At 46.8% G+C, this 23,926-nt stretch overlaps 1 protein-coding gene and 2 non-coding genes across 16 annotated transcripts in view; all 3 read right to left on the bottom strand.

Moving 5' to 3' along the window:
- The window catches only part of htt (huntingtin), a 45,073-nt gene that overhangs the window by 14,934 nt on the left and 6,213 nt on the right, over nucleotides 1-23,926 (bottom strand). For 4 of the 14 annotated variants that reach the window (XM_023964301.2, XM_023964411.2, XM_023964324.2 and 1 more), the window contains exons 10-51: nucleotides 23,765-23,812; nucleotides 23,558-23,635; nucleotides 23,102-23,475; nucleotides 19,461-19,637; nucleotides 18,784-18,910; nucleotides 18,581-18,702; nucleotides 17,390-17,501; nucleotides 17,041-17,178; nucleotides 15,318-15,476; nucleotides 15,146-15,243; nucleotides 14,932-15,071; nucleotides 14,726-14,789; nucleotides 12,906-13,006; nucleotides 12,663-12,809; nucleotides 12,437-12,557; nucleotides 12,210-12,355; nucleotides 11,951-12,126; nucleotides 11,645-11,862; nucleotides 10,307-10,433; nucleotides 10,100-10,224; nucleotides 9,906-10,013; nucleotides 9,727-9,804; nucleotides 8,491-8,714; nucleotides 8,303-8,381; nucleotides 8,059-8,220; nucleotides 7,928-7,983; nucleotides 7,695-7,843; nucleotides 7,474-7,610; nucleotides 6,390-6,506; nucleotides 6,186-6,308; nucleotides 5,857-6,116; nucleotides 5,633-5,775; nucleotides 4,693-4,921; nucleotides 2,787-2,928; nucleotides 2,502-2,681; nucleotides 2,236-2,412; nucleotides 2,041-2,117; nucleotides 1,293-1,428; nucleotides 1,074-1,214; nucleotides 764-971; nucleotides 517-662; nucleotides 114-291 (exon numbers count right to left, since the gene is read on the bottom strand). In XM_023964301.2, coding sequence (XP_023820069.1) covers nucleotides 114-291; nucleotides 517-662; nucleotides 764-971; nucleotides 1,074-1,214; nucleotides 1,293-1,428; nucleotides 2,041-2,117; nucleotides 2,236-2,412; nucleotides 2,502-2,681; nucleotides 2,787-2,928; nucleotides 4,693-4,921; nucleotides 5,633-5,775; nucleotides 5,857-6,116; nucleotides 6,186-6,308; nucleotides 6,390-6,506; nucleotides 7,474-7,610; nucleotides 7,695-7,843; nucleotides 7,928-7,983; nucleotides 8,059-8,220; nucleotides 8,303-8,381; nucleotides 8,491-8,714; nucleotides 9,727-9,804; nucleotides 9,906-10,013; nucleotides 10,100-10,224; nucleotides 10,307-10,433; nucleotides 11,645-11,862; nucleotides 11,951-12,126; nucleotides 12,210-12,355; nucleotides 12,437-12,557; nucleotides 12,663-12,809; nucleotides 12,906-13,006; nucleotides 14,726-14,789; nucleotides 14,932-15,071; nucleotides 15,146-15,243; nucleotides 15,318-15,476; nucleotides 17,041-17,178; nucleotides 17,390-17,501; nucleotides 18,581-18,702; nucleotides 18,784-18,910; nucleotides 19,461-19,637; nucleotides 23,102-23,475; nucleotides 23,558-23,635; nucleotides 23,765-23,812 — 6,048 coding nt within the window. Of the gene's footprint in view, nucleotides 1-113; nucleotides 292-516; nucleotides 663-763; nucleotides 972-1,073; nucleotides 1,215-1,292; nucleotides 1,429-2,040; nucleotides 2,118-2,235; nucleotides 2,413-2,501; nucleotides 2,682-2,786; nucleotides 2,929-4,692; nucleotides 4,922-5,632; nucleotides 5,776-5,856; nucleotides 6,117-6,185; nucleotides 6,309-6,389; nucleotides 6,507-7,473; nucleotides 7,611-7,694; nucleotides 7,844-7,927; nucleotides 7,984-8,058; nucleotides 8,221-8,302; nucleotides 8,382-8,490; nucleotides 8,715-9,726; nucleotides 9,805-9,905; nucleotides 10,014-10,099; nucleotides 10,225-10,306; nucleotides 10,434-11,644; nucleotides 11,863-11,950; nucleotides 12,127-12,209; nucleotides 12,356-12,436; nucleotides 12,558-12,662; nucleotides 12,810-12,905; nucleotides 13,007-14,725; nucleotides 14,790-14,931; nucleotides 15,072-15,145; nucleotides 15,244-15,317; nucleotides 15,477-17,040; nucleotides 17,179-17,389; nucleotides 17,502-18,580; nucleotides 18,703-18,783; nucleotides 18,911-19,460; nucleotides 19,638-21,197; nucleotides 21,387-23,101; nucleotides 23,476-23,557; nucleotides 23,636-23,764; nucleotides 23,813-23,926 lie in introns of those variants that run through there. The other 10 variants (XM_023964347.2, XM_078952508.1, XM_078952550.1 and 7 more) reach the window with 7 other exon arrangements.
- LOC111948376 (small Cajal body-specific RNA 14) lies at nucleotides 9,545-9,675 on the bottom strand. Its single transcript, XR_002874359.1, has one exon.
- LOC111948370 (small Cajal body-specific RNA 14) lies at nucleotides 10,504-10,631 on the bottom strand. Its single transcript, XR_002874352.1, has one exon.

The raw sequence follows: 23,926 nt of genomic DNA, 5'->3' as shown, positions 1-23,926 counted from the left end.
AGGACCTAAAAATTCAGACATAACTGGAGCCTTTGGGTAAACATCTGTTGGTCTACAGTGATTCCCTTCATTTGTGATTGGGGCGGAGTTAGCAGCTGTCATTGGTGGCATACCTGCAACAATAATGAGGCGTAGGCAGTAGACGAGGGAGCAGGTTTGGGTGGTGTACTCCGGGGTGGAGAGCTTGTTCCAGACACAGGGCTGCTGCAGGGACAGACACAGACAGGACAGGGCCCACTGCAGGTCCACACTCAGGGGCAGCTGGTCGTGGAGCAGGCGCCACGCCACAACCTGGGCGCCAGATTCCACACGGAGGAGAGAAAAATGGGGAAAAGGCTTTCAAATGTGGAGCAAGAGTGTCCAACACTTTGACCTCCCGTATCACATATTTGGGAGCTAATGTGAAGAAACTCATGAGGAAGAGAAGATGCTGAAAAACTAGCGACCGCTCGGCTGTGGGGTGACAAAACAACATGCTCAGCGTGGAGGTGCATCTCAGACATGCCGTCCTTTTACCTCTGTGGCAGTGCAGGTGAAGGTGGTGATGAGGTGCTCCTTGTCAGAAGGAATTTGCAGTGATGAAGGCAGCTGGCCCACTTTCAGTAAATACTGGGACAGCGCTCTGCACAGCGCCAAAACCCTGGAGTAGAAACCTGGTTTGTCTGCGACAGTGACAGACCAAAAAAAAACAAAAAAACAGGTCCTGAAGTCAAGAAACCAGCAAAAAAACAGACCGAACTCACACTTCCCCTTTAAGACTCACCGTACAGATCAGCCAGCTGCTCCCAGTAAGGCTGGGGTTCAGGTGGAGGCAGGAAGGACTGGTGTGGAACAGGAAGTGACCCGGTGACCTCTGCCAGCTGATCTAGTGTGACCTGCAAGGTCGTCTCCAACAAAAGTGGGCCCTGGCCTCGTGCCAACCTCTGAACCCCCACGCTCACGGATGGACACAACAGGCCGAGGTTGAAATCCTGAGAAGAAGCAGTTTCACATCTCAACAGCCAAGCTGCACCCTAAAAACTGTGCCATGAAAACCCAAACTGCCGTTGAGCCCTTTCGATTTCTGTTCGTACCTTGCGGCTCATGGTGTTTAACAGCTCGGCAGAAGGTAGTTTAGTGAGGAGCTCTGTCGTCTCGGACAGGGAAACATCTCCACGAAGACCACACTGGGACTTCACCAGAGCCACGTACCATTCCTGAACGCAAGACAAATACTGGAGATACAACCTTCCTATTCGTCTTTTCCTTCAAAAGAAACAAAAAAAAAAAAAAAAAAAAAAAAATCAACCCACCTTATCAGCGACAACCTGCTCAGGGGAAGGGGGTGGATTTCCATCCAATGGGTGTGATGTCACTGGAGGGGTGGGGCTCCTGCTGTTGGCAACGGTTGCTCTGAACCTGTCCAGCAGGGAGTAGAACCTCTGATGCCTGTAGAGGACCACAGAGAGGGTAACAGAAAGAAAATCTGTATTTGAAATGCGTAAATATTTACTGATAGGCTGTCTAACACACACACACACTTATGTCTGTATGAAAAACAATGACAAACTAATTTCCAATATGGCTGCACAGATGGAGTCCTAAATTAGTGCAAGAGTCTGTCGACACGGGACAGACACGGGAACAAACACGGGACAGACACGGGAACAAACACGGAAGAGATACGGGGCAGACACGGGGCAGACAAGGGACAGACACGGGACAGACACGGGACGAACACGGGACGAACACGGGACAGACACGGGACAGACACGGGACGAACACGGGACAGACACGGGACAGACACGGGACAAACACAACACAGACACTGGACAAACACGGGACAAACCCGGCACAGAAACTGGACAAACACGGGACAAACACGGGACGGACACTGGGCCAACACGGGACAAACACGGCACAGACACGGGTCAGATTGTAGAAAGAATAGTGGGGACCCGACCCCCAAATGCACCCAGAAACTCTTTTTACTTCTTAAGCGCCACAGAAACCTAAGATTGCAGTTCAAATGTAAAAATGGAGACAAAAGAGAAGGAAAACCTTTGAGCCAGTCCACTGGTCTGGAGGTATTCCTGGATCCTGTCCAGTTCCTCCACAGGTAGCTGGGCTATACTGTTCTATCGGGTGGAAAAGAAAAAGCAGGTTGAAAGACAAACACGTCATAAATGCATTTGTTCCTCAGACTGAACGTTTTCCCCGAAGCTTCAGTAAAGAAAAAAATGATACGTTTTCTACCTGGAGAGTCTCAGCCAGCAGCATCTCCACTCTGCGACACGCCAGTGTGTCCACCATGCGAGCCAGAACCCTGAAAGGTGTATCCAGCAGTTTGTCCACGTACAGCATCAGCAGAGATCCAGACTGACTGAGGTGGATCCCCTCCAAACACTGCAGAGTCTTCTTCAACGTGGTGGGCTGCAGAAGGAGAGCAACCGCAAGAAGAAAAGTCATCTGGGACGGAAAATAAGAGATTGATGTAAACCTAAAGGTTAGGATCATCTTACAGCAGTGAGGTTGTCACAGCGGGACTGGATGGCCTGGATGAAGAGGCCGCTGGCGGCTGAGTTGCGGTGGACAGCGCTGATGAAATCCTGAACTGGAGGCTCATGGGAGAGGGCGATGAGGTCACGCACGTGATTGACAATCAGCCAAGTCAGATGCTCCGAGTCATGAAGGTTCTGGCACTGAGCGTAGAAGCATAACATCAAGAGAATTTTCCTTGTTTCCAACATTCGAACATCACCGTCACACGTTATTCAGACGCTCTGTGTGCAGTCAGGCCTCCTCACCACGTAGTCACAGAAGAGGATTAAGGCTCCACTGCGTACGATCTCTCTGTTCACCACGGCTAACCGCGACTCGCAGCTTTCCTCTTCGCCCTCTCCAGAGGAGTGGGAGCTCAGTAGCTTGGTGGAGGAGAGGCTGTGGCGTCTGAGGAGGAGAAGAAGAAAAGCCTTTGATGTTTGGAGACGACATTTCAAAAAACCCTCCCCTTTAATGCTTCTGCTGTATATTTGGGAGCAGTAATCCAACACATGCGGTCTGCAGAAGACCAATATTTAATGAGAATATTGCTGGTGGGAGGGAATTGGTTATAACCAGATGTTACAACATTAGATGATTGGTATAAGACTACACATGACATTTATGTTATGGAAAGTCTGACATTTGCAATAAAGGGGCATACAGCTAAAGGCTAGAAATGGTGGGCAAAATGGGTCAAATATATTGGACCTCTTAGACCAGATCCTACTTTAATTTCAGTAAAATACTTCTTTACTACAGGATAACAGATAAGAATGCAAGTTTGATTTTGTCTTGGAGGATGAGTAAGATTGACAGCCGTTCTGTCCTTTGTTCCTAAAAAAAAAAAGGGGGGGAAGAGTACAAAATGATGAACACGCATTCTGGATTACTGACTGAACATATTCATGATGTAAAATTATGTGTAACCTAGAAACAATGTGATAGTGGTGTGAATGTTGATACTCCTGTCAAAAAATAGAATATAAATAAATAAAATAAAATTGGGAACTCTGGAAAGAACTCCTATATGGGGAACAGCTCCCAGAACTAAAAAAAAGAAAACCTCTTAATTCTCTTTGCGGCAGAAGATCGGTCTTCTAATCTTTCCGCACAACTGAATGAAACAGGAAAAAACTGAGGAGCTCACATATCAGAGCAAAGACGTGTTTAAACACCTCATAATGATGTTTTACCCATCTTTTCTCTCCCGGACTGCAAGGAAGGACCAGATTGTTTTCACGATTCTTCTTTCTTTGCCTTTGAGCAAAACATGTGACCCCTGCCACATCCTCAAAAACTCACCAACATTTGTACACATCTCATATTTAATATATTTTCATTTGATCTTTATTTATCCAGGCAAAACAGACAACAACAAAAAAAAACTTATTTTGAACTTTGGCCTGGCAAAAGGCAAGGCCTTTTGAGAAAGAGAAATGAAAGGAGACGCACAGAAAAGCATAAAAATCAGGATGAGTGTCAGGACTCCTTCGAGTGTCAGGATTCCTTCTAAAACTGTCCACTCTAAGCGATTTTCGTGAATTATTCCAGTCTCTGGGTGGTGCAGACTGTAAGAAACCAATGAGGAGACTGTTTTGCAGAGCGGGTGTTGCACATGGGGGAGGAAGTGTGCAAAAGCTGGCTTGAAGAAGGAGGTGAAAGACCAATGAGAGCTTTGTGTTAGTGAAGAGTTGAGGGTCTGGGTACATGGGTGGGTTTTGAAGGGAGCATGAATGGAATGGCAGAATGATGTTCAGCAAACGCTTTGTGGCTGATCTGTAAATGAAATCGCTATAACCAAACAAGGGACCGAGGTGTGAGAGGAATTTTGACTTAACCTTTGACTGCAAATGGTGGATGTGGGGTGACAAAGATAATGCGTTGTCTAGCCAGATTCCAAGATATTTATATTCTGTGACTATTCTGAAACTATTTTTATAGCATAGAAAGCTATGTTGTTCATGTAGATTGAGAAAAGGGTGGGTCCAATGATAGAGCCCTGAGGAACGCCTGTGGTGACACAAAGAGGTTGAGAAAGAAATTGCTCTGATTTAAGGCATTGCAATCTTTCTATGAGATAGTATGCGGTGAAATAGGCATAATCACACCTAAATGTCACTGGATTTTGCTTTGAAGGCTTTTTGGGCTCTGGCATGTGTCGGTTCAAACCTCTGTGTTTGATGAACCTCCGCCCACCAGCTGTAGTTGGTGTAGTTGATAATGAGGAGGACCTGGCACCACAGCAGAACCAGCGGAGGATGGGTGGTTATGAGGCACTGGACCTTGCTGTTCAGCCCCTCTAAGGGGTAGAAGAGGTTTGCTTCGGAACCGGTCAGACCTCCTCCGCTCTCGGCCTTCAGGAGACGGCTGGCTGCTGCCGTGATCCTGCGAAACATGCCTGGAGAGAGAGGAAGATGTCCTGTCAGATGTAAAGTACAAAGTGGCTGTTTCACTGGAGTGGAGTGCTTATGGAGTTTCATGACAGCAGATTTTGGTTTTCACGACAGAAAACATAAACTGAACTACAAGAGCTTCTTGAAAAGTTTTTAAGTGTTCGCCAGGCGTCGAGGAGGATCTGAGTTTGCCTGCAGCTGCAGATTTAATAGTTTTGACCTTAAACACTAAGCGGGGATCCGTTTCCTTTGGCTTTTTGATAATCGTTTAGGATTTGAGGGAAAAGCCACTTTTGAGGACCAGGAAGTGTGTTGGTGTCTCCAATGAAGATGAAGTTGTTGGGATTTTTTTCCCCTTGTTACAAAAATTTTGCATTTGAAGGTCAAATGAACAGTGCAACACAAATCACAGCAATCTGTCCAAACAAGTAGTTAGCAGTAACTTTAGAGGGGCGTAAAAGAAGGCCAAAGTACAACTGCAAGGACGACCAAATGCAACAAGCGGATTGAAAGTCAAAGTAGTTTTATGAGGGTAATGTTAAATCCTGGCTGTCCTTAAAGATCCACTCTGATGAAAATTTATTGTGGCTACAGGAATTTTTCATCTGCAATGCAAAGCTGGTTTCTGCATCATAAAACGGTTCATGAGGGATTCAGACGTAGCGGTGCTGAAGGTGTGTAATGCACGCTCCACCACGGGGGCTGATCATGCTCACCACTCTTGAAGACATGTATGAGACACATGAGCAGCGTGCCCAGCTGCTGGCAGTAGAAGGTGTGCTGCTGCTCCGTGATTTCCACCTTCACCCGCCTGCTGGAAATGTCGTCGAGTAAAACGCCGACCAGCTGAAGGAGGAACCTAGAACCAGGCAGAAAACACGTCAACAGAGGGAAAAACAGAAAAATAAGACATGTCGGTGCTTCAGCTCGGAAACTTTACCGAGCAAACGTCTCCTCCGGTGGAGCTTTCTGTGCGTCTCCATTAGCTTCTTGGTTGGAAAGCGTTTCAGCAGCAGGAAGCTCGCACTGGGCGGCGCCCTGCTGTTGCAGGCGGCGGATGGTGCGGCAGGACAGGAAGTGAGGGGAGAGGGACAGTTCGTGGACGCGGGACAGAACAATGTCCTCGGTGGACTGAGAGATCAGCACCCTGAGCACAGCCAGGATGCCAGACACCCACAGCTGGACTGTGGCGACCGAGGCCTGAAGAAGGGCATTTCAGTTTCAGCGGTTACACGATCTTTGCTGCAAACGTCTGCGCAGATGTCTCACCATGCTGGCTGGGATGGTGAACATGCTCTTGAGCAGCATGTCCACAGGTCTGAGGGAGGAGGGGGCCACGCTCTCAAACAGTGTGTTCAACACTCCCAACGCTTCGGGGGAGTCCAAATGCATCTGGGAGGAAACAAAAGCAAGAGGCACAGTCCAGCTGTGTGTGAACCACAGGTCTGAGGCAGGTGCTGCGTCTGTACCAACCTGCTGTTTGGCAATCATGGGCAGTATGACGTCAGCGATCTGCCGGGACAGCCTCTTCCACTTATCCTCATTTTCTTTGTGACACTGCTGCAGCACCAGGATGAACATCTCCAACACCTGCAGCAAACACGCAAGAACACTCATGGGAATTTCTGCAGACTGTAGCTGCGGTTAAACTGACTCAAGTCATTGGAATGAATGCCTGATCAGAATAAAAATGCGTCATGTAAACACGTCGTTTGGAATACTCTGCCCCGATCAGACTCATTCGGATCAAAAGTTTCTTTCAATGGAGATAGGCGGGTTATGCCGATTGTTGATCTAACTGTGGTGCATGTAAACCGTTTACTCTGATCGAGGGTCATCACTGCGCTGGCTTTTAAGTCATGAGCAGACGGCGTGCACTTTGGAGGAGGCTTGGGAGCGCGAACCGGACCGGCCGAGATGCCGGACTCAGGAGAACCGTGACTCTGAGCAGAGGAGAGGCTTCGGGACAGTGCGATCGTAGATTTGTGTTAGCAATCGTGTCCAGAAAAAATAAAGGCTGACGTTATTCGCACGCATTTACCTGTGACCAAGTTGCACATTGCTGCATTGCCCACATGTGTGTGAAGTGCGTCCAAGGCTAAATGTAGTTATTTGCAACACGTACTAACCTAACCTTAACCCTAAAACTAACCCTTCATCTGGGTCCGGGCGGCCAGGAAAAGCGCTCAGCCCTGGCTGCACGTGTTTAGAAAATTACCAGCAAATAGTCGCTTTTGAAAAATAAATAAGGAATAAATAATTAAAATAGAACTTAGCCATTTTTTCTTCTACGGCCGTTTCCGGTATTTTAAATAATTCTCCGTGTGTCCAAATGATTTATTCCGGTCGAACGCGCGACGGATGTAAACGTTGTTTTTAATCGGATAAAGCCTTTCAGGGCCCATGTACACAGTTCAATTCTAATCCCATCTTTGTTCAGATTGCCAACATTTTGCACAACCCCTGGTTGCAACTGAGGTCTGCAGAAGAGCATCTCTGAAAGAACAACACGTCCAACCTGGAGGCAGATGGACTGTGTGTGATTTTGGATCCGTACCTGATGGTGCTGTATGAGTCGCAGCAGCATGGAGACCACCACTTCCTTCTGTGTTTCCAGCTCTTTGCCTGCGTCTGCTTTGTTGGAACCCCGCAGGATGAACAGGTCGTGAACTATGGGCTGCAAGGCCGGGATGGCTGTGCAGAAAGGAGAAGAGAAAGACTTCAGCCACATTTCGGTGAGAATCACAGACAGGAACAGCAGCAAAATGCTTCCCTCACCATGTGTGACGGCCTTCCTGCCACTTGCCATGATGCCGTCGCACAGCTGGATGATCTTAGGGATGCCAATGATCTGCTTGGAGTGGTATCGCTCATAGGACAGCAGCACCAGGAAGAAAAAAATGTTGGGAATGATGGCCTCAGAATCTCTGTGCGGGAAGTTCAACACATGCTTTACTTGACAGGAAGCTTCATCCCCTGGCATGGAGCAACATTTGGACAAGCAAACCTACCTGAACTGTCCCACTTCAATGTACTCGAACTGCTTCAGAACAAAACCTATGAACACCTGAAACATCCGATGGATTATGTGAGAAGCAGCAGGAAAAGAAAGCGTCCGAAGTTGCAGCAAAGAGTGTTTTACCTGATCCGAGTCCAGCAAACAGTAGTTGACTCGTAGCTGCACCAGCTGGGCCAGCAGGTCCAGCACCTGTCTCTGCAGGACCACAGAGGTGCTGGTGGTGTACTGCTTCAGGGCTTTGATCACCAGCGGCTCAAACAGTCGAATGTGGTTGTGAATGGCATTCTGGGGGAAAGGGGAGGAGCAAATGTTCATCCTGAGCAGACGCTTAGGCGCTGAACGCCAGAGCTTGACGGCTTCAGCGTACCTTGTCTCCTCTGTGTCGCGTGGCATTTACAATGTGGGACCTCAGCTGATTGGACGCTTTCTGCATGACATCAAACCATCTAAAAGTGAGGAAGAGGAGGAGGAGCGAGGCTGGTTATGATCTACACACAAACATTTCTGCACATGTCCATATGGTTGGGTTGTTATGGAGATCCTGGGGAGGCTCACCCGGACGCATCCTGCTCCTGCTCAGCCTGCACCATGTTCCGGAGACTGGCGTCAGCCAGAGCCTGGGTGAAGTGCGTGTACGGAGCCATGAAGCAGTAGTGATAAAGGCCTGGTCGCAGGCTGGAGGAGCCGAGACGGAGAGCTTTGCCTTGAGAGCGGCTGGGTCCACTCAGAATGCCTTCATGTTGAGACGCCAGGTTGGTCCCAAACAGGGTCTTCAACAACTGAAGAAAGAGTTGGGATTTTTGTGAGCAGGATCAGATAACAAAACTGTATCTGCAATAAAAGAAGAGTTATGAAAACGCTGAAACATGAAGCCTTTGTCACATACACCTAAACAGGGGTTGACCGGTACTGAACTTTTTGGGTTGTCCGGGTCTGTAGAGGGTGTCTTTCCACGACCGTTCCACGTACGTCTAACGGACCTTTCACAAATGTAGCACGGATGTATGACTTTCACATCACGCATACGGCGCACACATCACGTTCTATTGACGCAGGAATCACTAATGAATTGCATTTAAACAGCGCAATAATCACACACGGTTAACGCATGATTGACGTATTGTGTGATGGGTATGTGAAGCAGCCTATCTTTCACCCCTCCAGCCATCTATAACAAGCGGGGGTCTCCCGCTCCCCCCCGTCCGGCTCGTCCTGGGCCTGTGGCGGGCGCTGACCATGGTGCTGACGATGGGGGATTTCGATGGCATTTCAGCTCAGAGTGAAGAATTTACGTCTTCTTTCCAGGTTTTATTCGTACTTCTTTTGTGGTATTAAGGTGGTTCATTCATGATACATCGGAGGAAATTTCACGTAAAGACCACAACTATTCTAACTTTCTGCATGTATGACCAATTTTCACCTGTGCGGTATGCGCAAACTGTATGTAGCGGCAGCGTGACACGGCCGTTCGACTTTTGCCTGACACCAGGTCCACAACAGAACATCATCAGATCATGAAATGCTAGGCTTGAACAGCACATGCTGACATTTGACCTTGTTTCAAATTCCAAGCAGCTGCTTGGAGGAATAAAAAGGACATAAGCGTGAGCATGTATGGGACCATCGCACAGGGAAACCGACGTCTCTACAGGCCCTGTCGGCAGGAACCAGCCTCACTCTGTGTGGAGCCACAGCGGCTGCAGCAGACCGCTCACTGCTGCAGCCGTAAAAGACCGCCACACATTTCAAGAACACAGCGTTCAAATTCAGGGGCTGGCACCAAATACGCACCTGCTGCACACAAACAGTAGCCATGGTGGGTTCCCTGGAGAAGCAGGACTTTAGGTAGCCCAGAATTTCCTCGACACACTGAGAGAACATTTAAAAAATGCTTATTGACCATCAGCATCGTTACCAAGACAAACTCAGGTAATGTCAAGAAAACAACCAGCAAATTAAACAGCTTTCACCTTCCCGATGTCATGCAGAGTCGCAAGCTCCAGCAGCTGAGACAGAACATCTAAGGTGGCGCGAAGAAAACTGCCAAACTTCTCATGGTTGTGGAGATCCAACGTCACCTAACAGACAGCAAGAATTCATCCCACCAATGAGTTTCTCATCAGGCAAGAGAAACCTGTGCTGCATGCTGATGGGGGGTTCTGACTTTGTAGTTGGCGTGCGTGGCCTTTAGGACATCGTAGAGCTTGAGATAAGGGGGCAGGTGGTAGAAACTTCCAAGAGTGGTGGATTTGTTGACCACTGTTGACCCCGTGCCTTCTGGGGGTCTGCCTGCATTAAGACAATAAAGACATGATGTTGAACACGTGTGAATACGACCATGGAAGGGCGTGCTGGGGGCCAGGGGGTGTACCTGTGTTGACCTCAGTGCTTTTTTTGGGACTCAAGGGACCAGCGTTGGGTTCAGTAGCCTCCTTTTCCTTCCCTTTCCTACGGATGGGACTGAGAGAAGGAGTGTTGCTCAGGGATGGAAGAGCCGCCTGAACGTTGAATGAAAGATGTACAAAAATAATCTGTTAGGGGGACATTTGAATACGTGAGGAATTCATGAATGTGTGGGTCCATCGCACAGGGAAACCGACGTCTCTACAGGCCCTGTCGGCAGGAGCCAGCCTCACTCTGTGTGGAGCCACAGCGGCTGCAGCAGACCGCTCACTGCTGCAGCCGTAAAACACCGCCACACTTAAAGCAGGAGCCACGCCGGGTTCTCTGGAGGTTATTTACCATCACTTTCATTACACACCCGCACTTTAAAATACAATACAGTACAGTACAGTACAATACAGCGTTGATGCCAGAGGTCAGAGGAGAAAACGGTCAGACGGGTTCCAGCTGATAGAAAGACAACAGGAACTCAAAGAACCGCTGGTTCCAACCGAGGTCTGCAGAAGAGCATCTCTGAAAGAACAACACGTCCAACCTGGAGACAGATGGACAACAGCAGCAGAAGACCACACCGGGTACCACTGCTGTCAGCTAAGAACAGAAACCTGAGGCTACAATTCACTCAGACTCACCAAAACTGGACCACAGAAGATGGACAAACGTTGTCCAGTCTCATTTGGATGGTAGGGTCACTGGTGGTGATGATGTCATGGTGTGGGAGATATTTTCTTGGCACACTTTGGGCCAATTGAGAATGGTTCCAACGCCACAGCACTACCTGAGTATTATTGCTGACCATGTCCATCCCTTTCGGACCACAGTGAACAGTGATTGGTTCGAGTCGGTCTGTGGCAACCACTCTGGCCAATCAGCTTATTGGAAGGCCACACCCCTACCACTTGAAAGCAGGCTACAAGAAATCTGTTGCTTGAATTTTTTGAACGATGGACATGGGGGCCAGTAGGCTCCACCTACTTTCACTGAGGAATCTAATCGCTCAATTTCTAGCTAAACCTTAACTTCAGAAAAAATATCATAACATAAATGAGGATAATCGAGAAGAAGTTAAAAAAAAAGGGTATCAGATCAAGAATGATTATTCTGACCAATAGAATGAATAATAACTGTTGATTTCTCCATAGATGCCCTTTTGGAGCCAGCATGCATTTTCTGATTAGAATGCAAACAAGTGAACAAGTTTTCTTTGGTATCCCCACAGTCTTGCCACTCCACTGTCCTAGTTCTGAATAGATGCCAAAGTTCTGGTTCGTCCTGAGAAGACATCTGCTGTGACTGCCGGACTTGCCTTAACTGCCGGTCCTGGAGGTGTATCGTCCAGCACATGGGCACAGATGTTGAGGACCTTCAGCAGATGTGAGAACAGCTGCTCCACCATGTTGACCAGGGTGCGTTCCGACAGCGCCGCCCAGGGCTCCTCCATTTTATTTGGGCCAGCAGCGGCGCTTCCACCGCTGCCCTCCTCTTCTCCAGCCCAGGGGTTGCGCAGACATTTAGGAGCCACGGCTGCAAACAGAACGCAGAGACCGGCAAGTCAGCAGTTGCCTCCGCCCCCCCTTCCAACTCACAATAGCATCTTGGTAGGACTACTCGCCGGCTATCAGGTTCCCCGAGAGTAAAAGTGTGTCTTGATGTGCAGAAAGATCCAGTGGAAACCAGGCTGAAGACAATAAGGAGAGCACCATGTTGGCCATCCCCACAGTCAGGGTCCTCCGCTCCACGTCTGGGGAAGTCGCTGCAGCGGACGGAGTGTTGCTGGACTGTGAAAAACTGCACGCCAAAGCCCAGCATTTAAAAATAAGGAAAACGAAAAACAAGACTTGAATAAGTTTTTAAAAAAAAGAATCTCCAACCTGAGGGCCCTTCCTCTGCTGCGGCTGAGCCCAGGATGGGAAGAAAAGGTGCTGCTGGAGCTAACGAAGCCACAGTGCCAGCCTGCGCTCCACGTGGAGACCGGAAAGTTTGACGCCAGGAGGCTCAGAGCCTCACAGCAGCCAAACTGTAAAAACACGTCACGTCAGGAAGATATTCGGGTCCCATGAAGGAGAGAAAAAGGCCAAGTGTTGCTCTGAAAACGTACAGTTAGAGCTCTGGATGTAGAGGACGAGAAGGCGTGAGAGACGGCGGTGACAACTCTTGACAGGTTGTTCTCCAGCGTGACATCAGACACGGCGTTGGACAGGTTGTAACCTCGGTAGGTCCTGGGAGGGAGACAAGGTGCATACGTCCTAACCACCCGTTTGCTGAGAAGGTCTGTGGTCGTACCTGAGATGCAACACCACGCAACAGCACTACCATGTCCCTACCTGGTGATTGGGCTAACGGTGAACTGGGAAGGAGGCTGGGTCTCGTGCATGAGTAGCTGAAGGTAGACTGAACTCTGGTCCCTGGCGATTGCCACCACAGGGTCGACCTGGCCTTGGTCACAGTCAAAGAACAACCGTGGAACCACTCTTGAAGAGAGGAGACGAAACAAGGGACCGTTAAAGCCATCAATACAGTGGGAAAACAAAAACGGAGCTGGTTGAAGAGATGTGTGGTGCAGTCACCTGCTAACGACAGACGCAGCCACGTGCCGCACTCTCGGATCATCGTCTCCCAACAGACATATGACCACGTCGTTCAGGACTCTGTCTTGGAGCTGCAGTCTCTGAACAAAGCAGATCCAGAGTCAGCAGATCAATGTCGGACAAAAAACACTGGTTTGATTTCATTTAAAAAAACATCTTTGGTTCTTGTTTTCTGTTCATTCAGGCGCTTAAGCCGAAGTCTTTGGGTTTTTTCACTTGAAGTCAAGCTCCCAACATCGTCCTTCTCACAGAGAGCATGACCCATGTCCTTCCATGTGTTGGCTATACGATGAAAACATGCTTAAACCAAATCTAAACAGATTTTTTTCTGTTTCTCAAAATGTAAATTTGACATTTTCCTTTAAATCCGGTAAAGCTTAAAAACTCTTTCTGATAAAAAACTAACAAACATGTTTGGGGTTTTTAACATGTTCCTGTAGCATTTTCTGACAACAGAGGACATTTATTAAGGAAATTACCCTTAAAATAGCATTTTTGAGTATTTCTTCATTAAAGAAAATGACAGTTTTTTTCAAAAATTTCGGTTAAAAAGAGCATGATCATAATTAAAGGATCACACTTTTAAATTAGCTCCATAGATGATTAGGATGAGACTTTGCTTTGCATTAACTTAACACAAGTGGAGAGAAATGCTTCATTTTCATAAAGTTTTACATATTAAAAAAGATGATTTTAGCATTTTTAAGAAGCACAGTTGTTTATTCCTGTATTTCTCCTTTATTACAGCTGGAAAGATATTTTCAAATCAAAGTGGGAACATTTTTGAAGTAAACAGAAAAGTTGTTAAAAAGCTCCACTTTTGCTGTTCTTGCATTTCTCAGGCACACATCAAAGCTTACTGCTCTACTACAAGTGTCAAAACGCAACACATATAAATAAAAATCATCAAATAGAGCCAAAAAATAAAAAACTGATTTTAAATTCGGTTTCCGATTCTAATTGATTTTTCTTCCTCCCTGCTTTTACTTTCTTTTACAAAAATTACAAATAATGGAATTAATGTAACAAACTTTTATTTGAAATTATCTTTTGGAAATTGCTTTTAACACAAAGTTCAACTAAACATAAGCTGCAGATGTTTGGTGATCTACCGCTATCTTGAGCGTCTCATAAAGAGAAATACTAGAACGCATTTTGGGAGAAACTGCCCTAAAGTGGATTTTGTTGTTTGATGCTCCAAGTTTTAAGTCACGACCCCAACAACCAAAAACGAATTTTTGAATTACAGCCAAAGAAAATCTACAAACCAAATGATTAATATTAAGTTAAAATAATAAAACATCTGAAAAAAAACAAAAACAACCGTTTTCTTTCTTCTTCTATGGAACTCCTGTATTGATTTTGAATCAATCTTTGCTTCTGCTTTTGCCATTTTCTCACCGTCTATGAAATATTTGGTTTTCAATCACAAATTAGTTACTATAGCCTTTAGCATGGTAGCGTTTAGCATGCTAGCATTTAGCATGGTATCATGATAGCATGCTAGCATTTAGCATGGTATCATGATAGCATTGTAGCATTTATCATAGTAGCATTTAGCATCATCGCAAGATGGATTCGTAGCATTTACCATGATAGCATCATAGAATGATAGCATCGTAGCATTTAACAATGCAGCATTTAGCATTGCAGCACTAGCATCATAGCATTGTAGCATTTAGCATGATAACATTTATCATGATAACTCGAGTTAATCGATTAAATCAATAAATCACCCATGAAATCAATTCTGCCAGTTCTTGGGGAAAAGAAGGAAGGGAAACTAGCGTGGGACTTACCCCCGTGTAGTGATGGGTTCCTTTGTGTAGAGCGTCGCTTTTTCTCTCCAAGAAACTTATCAATCTAAAACAGGAAACAGCAGAGAGTTTGACAGATGACTTGTTTCAAATGTTTACGGAGGAAATTAAAGAAAGCGGCATTAAGTAAAACACAGAGATCTCAAACAAACAAACAAACAAAAAAGGGGAAAGAAAGAAAAAGACACCTGAAGTCCAATTCTGCTAAAGTCTCCAGGAGTTCTGTGCGAACGAGCCAATAGGAAGAATCCCTCAAAGACAAGAGGTCTATGACGAGCTGCAGGCCGAGCTCACTCAGGGTGCTGCTGCACAGAGTCATGATGCAGTGCTGCAACACAGTCCAGCGTCAGACAGACCAGAACACGGACAGAACCCCGGGAACCCCACACAGATCGGTCTTACCCTCACTGCTGCGCAAGCCATCTTACAGGTGACCGAAGATTCGTCCTTTAGAGTTTTCTGGATTAGAGGCACCAAGTCCGCCAGGGACAGAGGGTTACCTGGAGAGCGGAGGGCACCGTGAGCCCCAGATTCAAACCTTCGACCCAGCATCATCGCTAGCAGACTCACAAACCTGTTGCCCTTTGCACACTGGCCAGCCAAGTGCTTATGTTGTAGCGGGTTTTGGTAAGGGCGGCCTGCAAAATGGCTCCGCAGAGGATGGCCGTGCCCCCCCTGATCTGAGGGTCCCCATGGGCAATGAAGTCCAGAACGTCACTGATGTACTGTTGGTCTGCAAGGGAACAGACCCAAAGAGTCGGGGCTCGTCAACCGAGAAACACTTCAACCTCTGAATTTGCCAATAAAAAAAATATATTTTACTGCTTAGCAGCATCCTCTGTGAACAAACTTCTCTGAAAGAACTCGGTTTTTGGCTTTTTAGGGACGTTCTGCAAACTCGTACCAAATATTAGTCTCTGTCACAACTGTCCTTACGGGTGGATTCGCGCAGTCTGCAGTGAAAAATGGGCAAACCTGTCCGGGTACAAATTACGGTCGTAAAGCGCTCAGAGCGACCATTTGTTCGCGGTCAGTAAGGAGTCAGTACTCACATTTTACTAACGACAAGCAGGGGTGGCTAACCCTGGTCCCCAAGAGCCTCAACCCTGCCTGTTTTCCAGCTCTCCTTAACCAGCTTGCTGTTGATTAGCTAACTTAAGTGATTTCACATCGTGATAGACTGAAGACACCTGATTTTGGTTATTAGCATCAAGCAGTCCAGGGAGACCTGGAAAACAGACAAGGGTTGAGGCTCTTGAGGACCAGGGATAGCCACCCCTGGACTAGAGTGAAGCGCAAGGACGCCGTACGACAGCCATCACCCGTACTTCATAAGTGCGTGTGACTTCCATTATCCTTATGAATACCCACACACCTACTACACAAGCAGCAATGGTACGTTTCATTTTTATAACGTCCCTTGAGGTGGCTACCACCTCGAGGGACCTTATAAAAATTGCTGCATTTACGAGGAACAAGGGTACATTCCGCAGGAACCTTAAGGGAACTGCAGACACACCTGCGTTCCCCCCAAGGGGCAGCCACTCCTCTCTACGGATCCAGACAACCCGAAAACCTGCAGGGGTATGTATGTGACTTAAGCATTTTTCCATTGGCTATATATGAGATCTAGACAGAGTAACACCCCCCCCTTTATCAGGACATAGAGCGGCGAGGTCCTTACACGTGGGAGGGGCTACGAATGAATTGTTTGGATCCAACAATTCCACATGACACGCTCAACTTCTGATGATCTGTGTTACGCTGTGGGACCTTTGGTGGCGCCCACTGTGCAGCGCTCAAGACCGCCATTTCCTACCAAGAAGGCCATCGCCATCCGGTTGTTGGTCACATGACTCGTTTAAGTAACGAAAAAAGTGTTTCCATTGCAGTTTTGAAAAATATGTCAATTTCGATACGTCTCAAAAAGCAGCTCCTCCAAGAACAACATTTCTTTTCTGATAAATGCGACTTTTTTTCAAAATTGTTGTTTTCCATTAGGAACATTTATAAGCGCAAATCTAATGAGCACAATTTCATAGTCTGCTGTTGCAGACTGGCAGCTGTTGACAGTGACACGTCTCTAAAAAATCTAATGAATCAGAATGTCTGCAGTTTTTCATTTGGATACTAAGAAATTTAGTTGACTAAAAGTAACTAAAAGTAACTAAATGTAACTCTGCTCAGGGCACGTTAGCACCTCAACAATAAAACTCTGCTGCCTTTGTTTTGTCTATGAAGAACTTATTCAGCTTCTGAGTGTTTATCGACAGTCAGGAGAGTTTTCCCTCGCCCACCTTGCAGGGGAACGCCGTCCAGCGGCTCCAGGTAGAGGGAGTTGAAGAACGCTTCAGGATGCAGAGCGGCTGCAGCTCCGACGCAGCTCAACGCCAAGGCCTTCACACTGACGCGCACCTCTTTGTCAGGAATCAAATCTGAAGAAACAGCAAAGGGTCAAATTACAGGGGAGTAAGAGGGCCGTTAAAGTCAGATAAATTCTCTTTCTTCCCTTTTATTTATTAGTTTTTAAACAGTTTGGCTTGAAAGCAATTTAACAAATACTTTCATTTGAGGTTGGAATAAAAGAATGACACAAAAAGCCTTTGAAGAGGACTACGAGGTTAAAGTTTTGACGTTCGTACTCACCGTGTTTCTCCCCTGCCAGCAGGAAGGAGGCAGCAAGCAGTCGAACACAGTGCACGAGTGGCTCCGCCCCCTGGTCTGTGTAGTGTCCAATTGGGCCCTTTATTCGTGACGGCTGGGAGGGGCGACATAATCCCATGAAGGAAGCACATTTTTGGGTTTTATAACAACAATCTTCCTCATTCCTGTGTCTAAAGAGGAAAACTATGTTTTTGGCGTTTTCAACACGCTTTTTTCTAATCTTAGAGGGCACAAATGAGGAATATTAAGATTAACATTGCATGTCTGAGTAGTTCTTTATTGGAATCGTTGTGAATCAAGAGGAGAGCAGTTGGAAAAAGCCTGTAGCAGTGACCTAGGTGCCAAAAGCTCCCTGCTCTGCTCCATTCTGATGCCTCCACTTGTAGTCAAATAGATCCATGAACGTCTTTGTTTTCCTGGACGGAGCTGGAATCTGGATCCAAACTGGACAGACGGATGGCTCCGATATTCATCACCATTTTTGTTGCGCACTAATGTTAGGCTGGGGGTGTGCGGGGCCATAGGTTAGCGTTTAAACAGGTTGATGATGAAAAATGGGGGCTGGGTTGCTCCATGCCTGCACAATACTTCGCAAATTTATCGTTATTGCCATATCAATCTGTGCAATCCGCATATCGCCAAAGACGGTGAAAATTGCGATAAATGGTAACCTTAAATGTGCTAAAACAACCTTAGGGCAGTTTTTAAAAAATCAAATAAGTTCCTTTATTTATTTGACCAATCAGAGGGACCCATTATGTTAGATGAGGATCAGTAGACGAGGGTCGTTTGGAGTGTCTGTTGAGTTAAGTCAACTCTTATCTAAATTAAACTGTTGCAGTGAAATGGAGATGATGTCTTTGGTTATTTAGCTGTTTTTTCATGTATCGCCAGTTATATCAACATCGGAATATTGATCACTAATAACGCAAATCGCAAGTTTTTCTCATATTGTGCGGTCCTAGCGCCAACAGTCCCACTCACAACTCATGCGCAAATGTCAAAAGAACTCCTGCCGCTCTGCAGAAACTATGTCCTAGAAAACAACACAAGTTTTGGGATTTTGGCTAAAATGGCATCATCATCATCATTAAAGACGACTGGGAACGCTTCGAAAATTGATCAAAAGATGATCGGAAATTTGAGTAAAAGCAGATGGAATTGTGGGTTTACCTTGACCCTAACGTCAGGTTCTGACTCGGCAGGCTCATCTTTGGGGAGGAAACGGTCCACGCTGCAGTCGGAGCCCTGTCGGTTGTGACCTCGGCCATCAAAGAGGTGAGGTTTGCTGAGAGCTGCACGCAGAAACAGAGTCTGAGCTTTATTTGGGCAAAAACACATCAGAGCTGAGAGCTTCTCCACGACCGAGAACACACCAAGAGCTGACGGCATGAACAGTTCTGAGGGTTCCTCCAGCGAGGATGACGCCGTTCCTTCCTCTTCTTCATCCTGCAGTGTTCCGATCTGCATCCCAGAGTACTGACTGTCACTGCCATCAAGGACCTGAAACAAAGAGTCTCCACTGAATCAAACTTCTCAAAGCGCAACCTTTAGACAAGTGCATGCAAAGCTGCACCTGAGGGTTGCTGGTTGAAGGGACAAAAGCAAATAAACCCACGCATTCAGGAATGAAGCTCGACTGAATCATGCAACAGAAAAACACAGCAAATCGACGGCACACGGGAGGAAGCACACGCTGGGGAACTCAAAGCCCCCAGAGGTAGTCCAAACAAACTGCTTCAACACGACCTTCAGATCACATCAGGTCCTTCTGAAAGATGAGATCTTCCCCGGCGAGAGGGACCAGTTTGTTAAAACAAATCAAACGACCGGACACAGACACTACAACAGAGAAGTCAATCAAGTGAGAAAAAAGGGATTTAATTTTCTCTCAGACGGACAGAGAGAGGGATTCGTATGACAAGAGGAGGAAGATCGAGAAAACAGGCTGGGAAGATCAGTGCACGGGTCAGGACAAGCAAGCCATAGTAGGAAGGAAGAAAGCCAGGCAGCCGAGCACCTCCCAATCTGTTCAAACGTCCCTCAGGCTGACCTTGTCACTAGTGCTAGAGGAGGACGTGGCATAGGAGGAAGAGGAGGTGAAAGAGAAAGAAGATGATGAAGAGGAAGCGGTGTAGACAGAGGAGTCGCTGTCTGTGGCATCGGGGCCCTCGGTGGAAGTTGGCGAGGGTGGGGGAGGCTCAGAGACCCGCGGCAATAGAGAGCGTGACTGCGACAGAGTGGGAACAAGGACAGAGAGGGGGGGGAGCAGGGGTGAGACCATACAGGTGGTGTTGTTAGTATTTAATGCAGGGGGAGGAAGCGAACCACGTTGAGCGGGTAACGCTGCACCCTGACCGACTTCATGTTCAAGTTCATATCAGGGAACGTTGGAGAGTTTTAAACGCATAAGCTGCATTCACACCAAACGCCATTTAGTGGCGTCCAGTTGGGGGTGACGTAGTCTCTCCAGGATGTCCTGGAGGATGTCCTGGCCCCGGGGAAGTCCTGGAGAGACTCCCCCCACTGGGACATGCCCGGAACACCTCCCCAGGGAGGCGTCCGGGAAGCATTCGGACTAGAGGCCCGAGGCGCCTTAACTGGCTCCTCAGGATGTGGAGGAGAAGCGGTTCAACTCCGAGCTCTCGGCGGGTGACCGAGCTTCTCCCCCCATCTCTAAGGGAGCGTCCAGCCCCCCTACGGAGGAAGGTCACGTCAGCCGCTTGTATCCGGTATGGCTGGGAATCACTGGTTACCTCACGATACGATACGATTTGCAATACATTGCTCACGATAACGATACTATCATGATGTGGCGATAATGTGATCATCGATATATATCGTCTCTAACAACTCACGATATATCAAACTTTAATAAAGAGGAACTTGAAAAACTGTTTCTTGGAAAATATTTCCCCATTTATTTTTTAGTTTTGTGTCGTATTTGGTGTAATGAATAACAGACTTTTGTGTAACATTGCTAAAATCAGTAATACTCTGACATCTGTATCTGTATAAAATCTATATCATCTATATCTGTAAGAAAAACATCTATATCTGTAAAATTCAGTTTAAACAAAAGTGAACATGAACAGCGGCCATTAATTAGTACAAAATTGCTGTAAACAGGATAAAAAATTAGTCAGGTAGCTGCCAGGCACATTGGTATTAACTTTTGAAAAACAAAGCCATAGTTATCGCATTATATTTCAAAAAGAGCTGTGAATCAGATATTAATTCTGTGAACAAATTATAGTGTCTTTGTTAAAAATAAATGCCACCATTTAGTGCAAATGTGGTGTAAAGAAAAACATAATTCTCCCAGAAAAATAAAATCAAGTAGCTAGAAACTTTCCTTTAAGTTATTTACGACATAAACTGCTTTCAAAATAAATGACCAGGGATAAAATACATGAACTTAAAGTGCATCTAAAAGTAAACATCTTTGTGAACAAAACGTTTGGGGAAAAGCTGCATGTGATGTATGTTTAAATGTTCATGTTTTTCTGGAGAACCACAGGCTTTTTAGCCACAAGTCGCCGCTCGTCTACCGCTGCTTAGAGGAGAAGGGGGGGTCTGAGGGCAGGGATGCCCCTCTTTCTGCTGTTTCCATGTCAACCATAGCTCTGGTCTGGCCGTACAGTGCAGGGATCATTGTTTCAGTATTTGAGAATGTCAAAGCGTGGCTCTAATGCGTTCAATTAAAACCTAAATCCCTCATTCTCCCCCTCGCTGCAGGGACGGAGCCCCGTTGTACATTTAAACAGTTTGTTGTTGCCTCTTTTCTCACAGAAGACGGCGGTAGCTTCGTCTGGATAAAGGTATCCACGCCGGGCTGTATCGGCTTAAGGCCAGCAACAGCCACGGCTTCCTCACACAACTCCAGGTGATGCAGCTTCAAAGCTGTCAGCGCGTCTTTTAACTTGCTGCTCTCGTTATTCTCCTTATTATTCCCCTCCGCCATCTTTGTTTGAATGTGTATTCTTCTTCGCCCGTCCGCGACAGATCGCGACGAATCTCGCAACGAGCGCCCCCTATCGACCCTCCGAAGAATTGTCTTACCAAAGACGATTAATATAACGTTTTACGGGGTCTTTAAACGTAAATAAAAGGTCGATACTTGATGAAGACGCATTGAGAATCAATCACGGGACTAAATATCGCGATATATCACCATATCGATATTTTGGCACACCCCTAGTATCCGGGACCTGGTTCTTTGGGTCATGACCCCAGAGCTCATGACCATAGGTGAGTATTGGAACGAAGACCGACCAGTAAATATAGAGCTTTGCTCAGCTCTCTCTTCACCACAACCCAGCACAGATACGACAGAATCCAACCTTTTACAGCAGCTTTAAAATGCATTACAATTAGATGGATGAAAAACAGGGTTAGCCTCTCTAGATACCTGGCCCCAAAAAGTAAGAGAACTCTTTCAAATGGAAAAAAAAACTTTCTTACCAAGACATCAAACCGTTAACCCAAGATGGAGCCCAGCAAAAGCCTTGCCACTGTCATCAGCCTAATAACACCTCTAGCTAGTCAAATGCTGGCATTTTTAGATGAAGAGTATTGTGGTAATTGGACTTCCTGTGCGTACCTTGCTTGATTGTACTTGCTGTATTTAGGTTGTCGGGGAAACCATGGAGACAACTGTGTATATTGCTCTGTAGCAAAAAAATCTGAATAAAATATAAGTTCAAAAAAGAAATGTTGCCTCTCTCACCCCCTGCAGTGAGGAGCGATCGGGGTTTGGACTTCACCAGGACCTCATCCTTATTTTGGAAAGTGTTCTCTATGCCAGTGTTTTTCAACCAGTGTGCCGTGGGAGATGGTCAAGTGCGCCATGGGAAATTGCCCTCATTAACTGATCTAAAAACATTTTCCATCTCCAGGAAATCAGCTCTTTGTTCATCCAAACAGGCCCTGATAAAACACTGAGTAGTTATGAATTTAAAAGATCTTTAAATCAATTTTTCTTTGTGTTTATTTAATTCTAAAACAGACATTTTGATAAGAATGACGGTACCGCGATTTACCTGCAGCTATAACTGTGTAAGGAAAAGTCCCGCCCCTTTAACTGTCTCCGCCAATCATTCTTGAAGGCTTAATCACATGTCATCAGTCTGACCAATCAAAGGTGCTTAAAGTCTTCACTTCCTTGTTCTTAATTCTGCTGATAAAGTCGCTCAGTTCTAATATAAATACCAGCTAAAGTTCGTCTTTAGCGGTGTAGTTTTCCACAGAGTCCGGTGTCAGACCGTGGAACAAGTGAATAATACAATGAAGCTCAGAGACGCGAGTCTTTCTGCCCTTTTTCGGCCGTTTTCACACCACATCTCCCATGATGCATTGGCTTAAAGGGACAGCGCACAATGAGTCGTCCTTGCGAAACGTCTTGAAACCACAACAAACAGTTTCTAAATTTTTCTAATTTAACTTTTATTTCATCTCTTATAAACAAACAGCCGCAACTTCCTGCTTTTTCTGCCACAATTATCACCCAAATCCACGTGAGACTGCGGGGGGTGGGGGGGGGGGGGGGTGGCTGTCGATCAATACAGACCATAAATTTCTGCTTTTTTTTTTTTTTGGAATGCTGGTGTGCCGCGGGATTTTTGTCAAGGTTAAAGTGTGCCGTGGCTCAAAAAAGGTTGAAAAACACTGCCCTATGCAAACGTGGACACTCACCAGCTCAGCCACGTCTGAAGGCGTCACAGCAGAGTCCGGTCCCTCCGTGGTCGTCTGAGAAGAGTCGCTGGGTGGAAGCGAGCGGTCATGAGTGGCGAGCATCGCTCCGCCTTCTTCTCCTTCTGGCACGGCGATTTCTGAGGAGGTGTACTCTGCTGTTTCCGGGGCGGCGTTAGCCCCGCCGCTGGAGCTCCGACTCAGCATTTCCTCCTCGTTTTCGTTGGGCGACTCGGGCGTGCCAGACGCGGACGTCCCACCTCCGCCCCCCTGCTCCGAGGAGGCGCTGAGGTCCACCGAGTCGGCGGGCTGTAGGGCGTGCTGGGAGGAGCGGGGCTGCTCCGTGATGATGTCCACTTGGGAGACAGAGGAGCCGTCTACACAGGGAGGCAGCAGAGGACGTTAGACCTTTGTTGCCTCCTTCAGGTGAAGCTTTTTTGTCTGGAGAACAGATCCTACCTGTGAAGGCTGCAGCAGGAACCTCACTCTTCTCCGCCTCGTCCTCTAATCCATCCTCCTCCCCAGAGAGCACTTTTCCTGGAAAAATTCCAGATTTGTGGTCAACGCTCATCGAGTTCCTACAAGTGCAAACATCTGCAGGTGGAATTTTGAGTAAATCCCGTCGTTTGGGCGGAAGTCAGCAAAGAAAAGGTGTAGAAGAGTCACCTCTCTGTTTCCTGAGGAGGAGTGGACTGCAGGAAGACCCACCTCCTGCTGCAGACGGCAGGAAAACCGGAAGAAGAAAAAAAGGAAATGACAGGAAGAGAAGCAGGAAAAGCTTGGAAAGCACTAAAAAGATGACGATTCGAACACAGCAGAGGTGTTAAT

The sequence above is a fragment of the Oryzias latipes genome, chromosome 1, assembly GCF_053564925.1.
Source record: "Oryzias latipes strain Hd-rR chromosome 1, Olatipes_Hd-rR_3.1".
Classification (NCBI taxonomy): domain Eukaryota; kingdom Metazoa; phylum Chordata; class Actinopteri; order Beloniformes; family Adrianichthyidae; genus Oryzias; species Oryzias latipes.
Note: the sequence above shows the minus strand (reverse complement) of the source record. Positions and strands in the feature narration are given on the sequence as shown.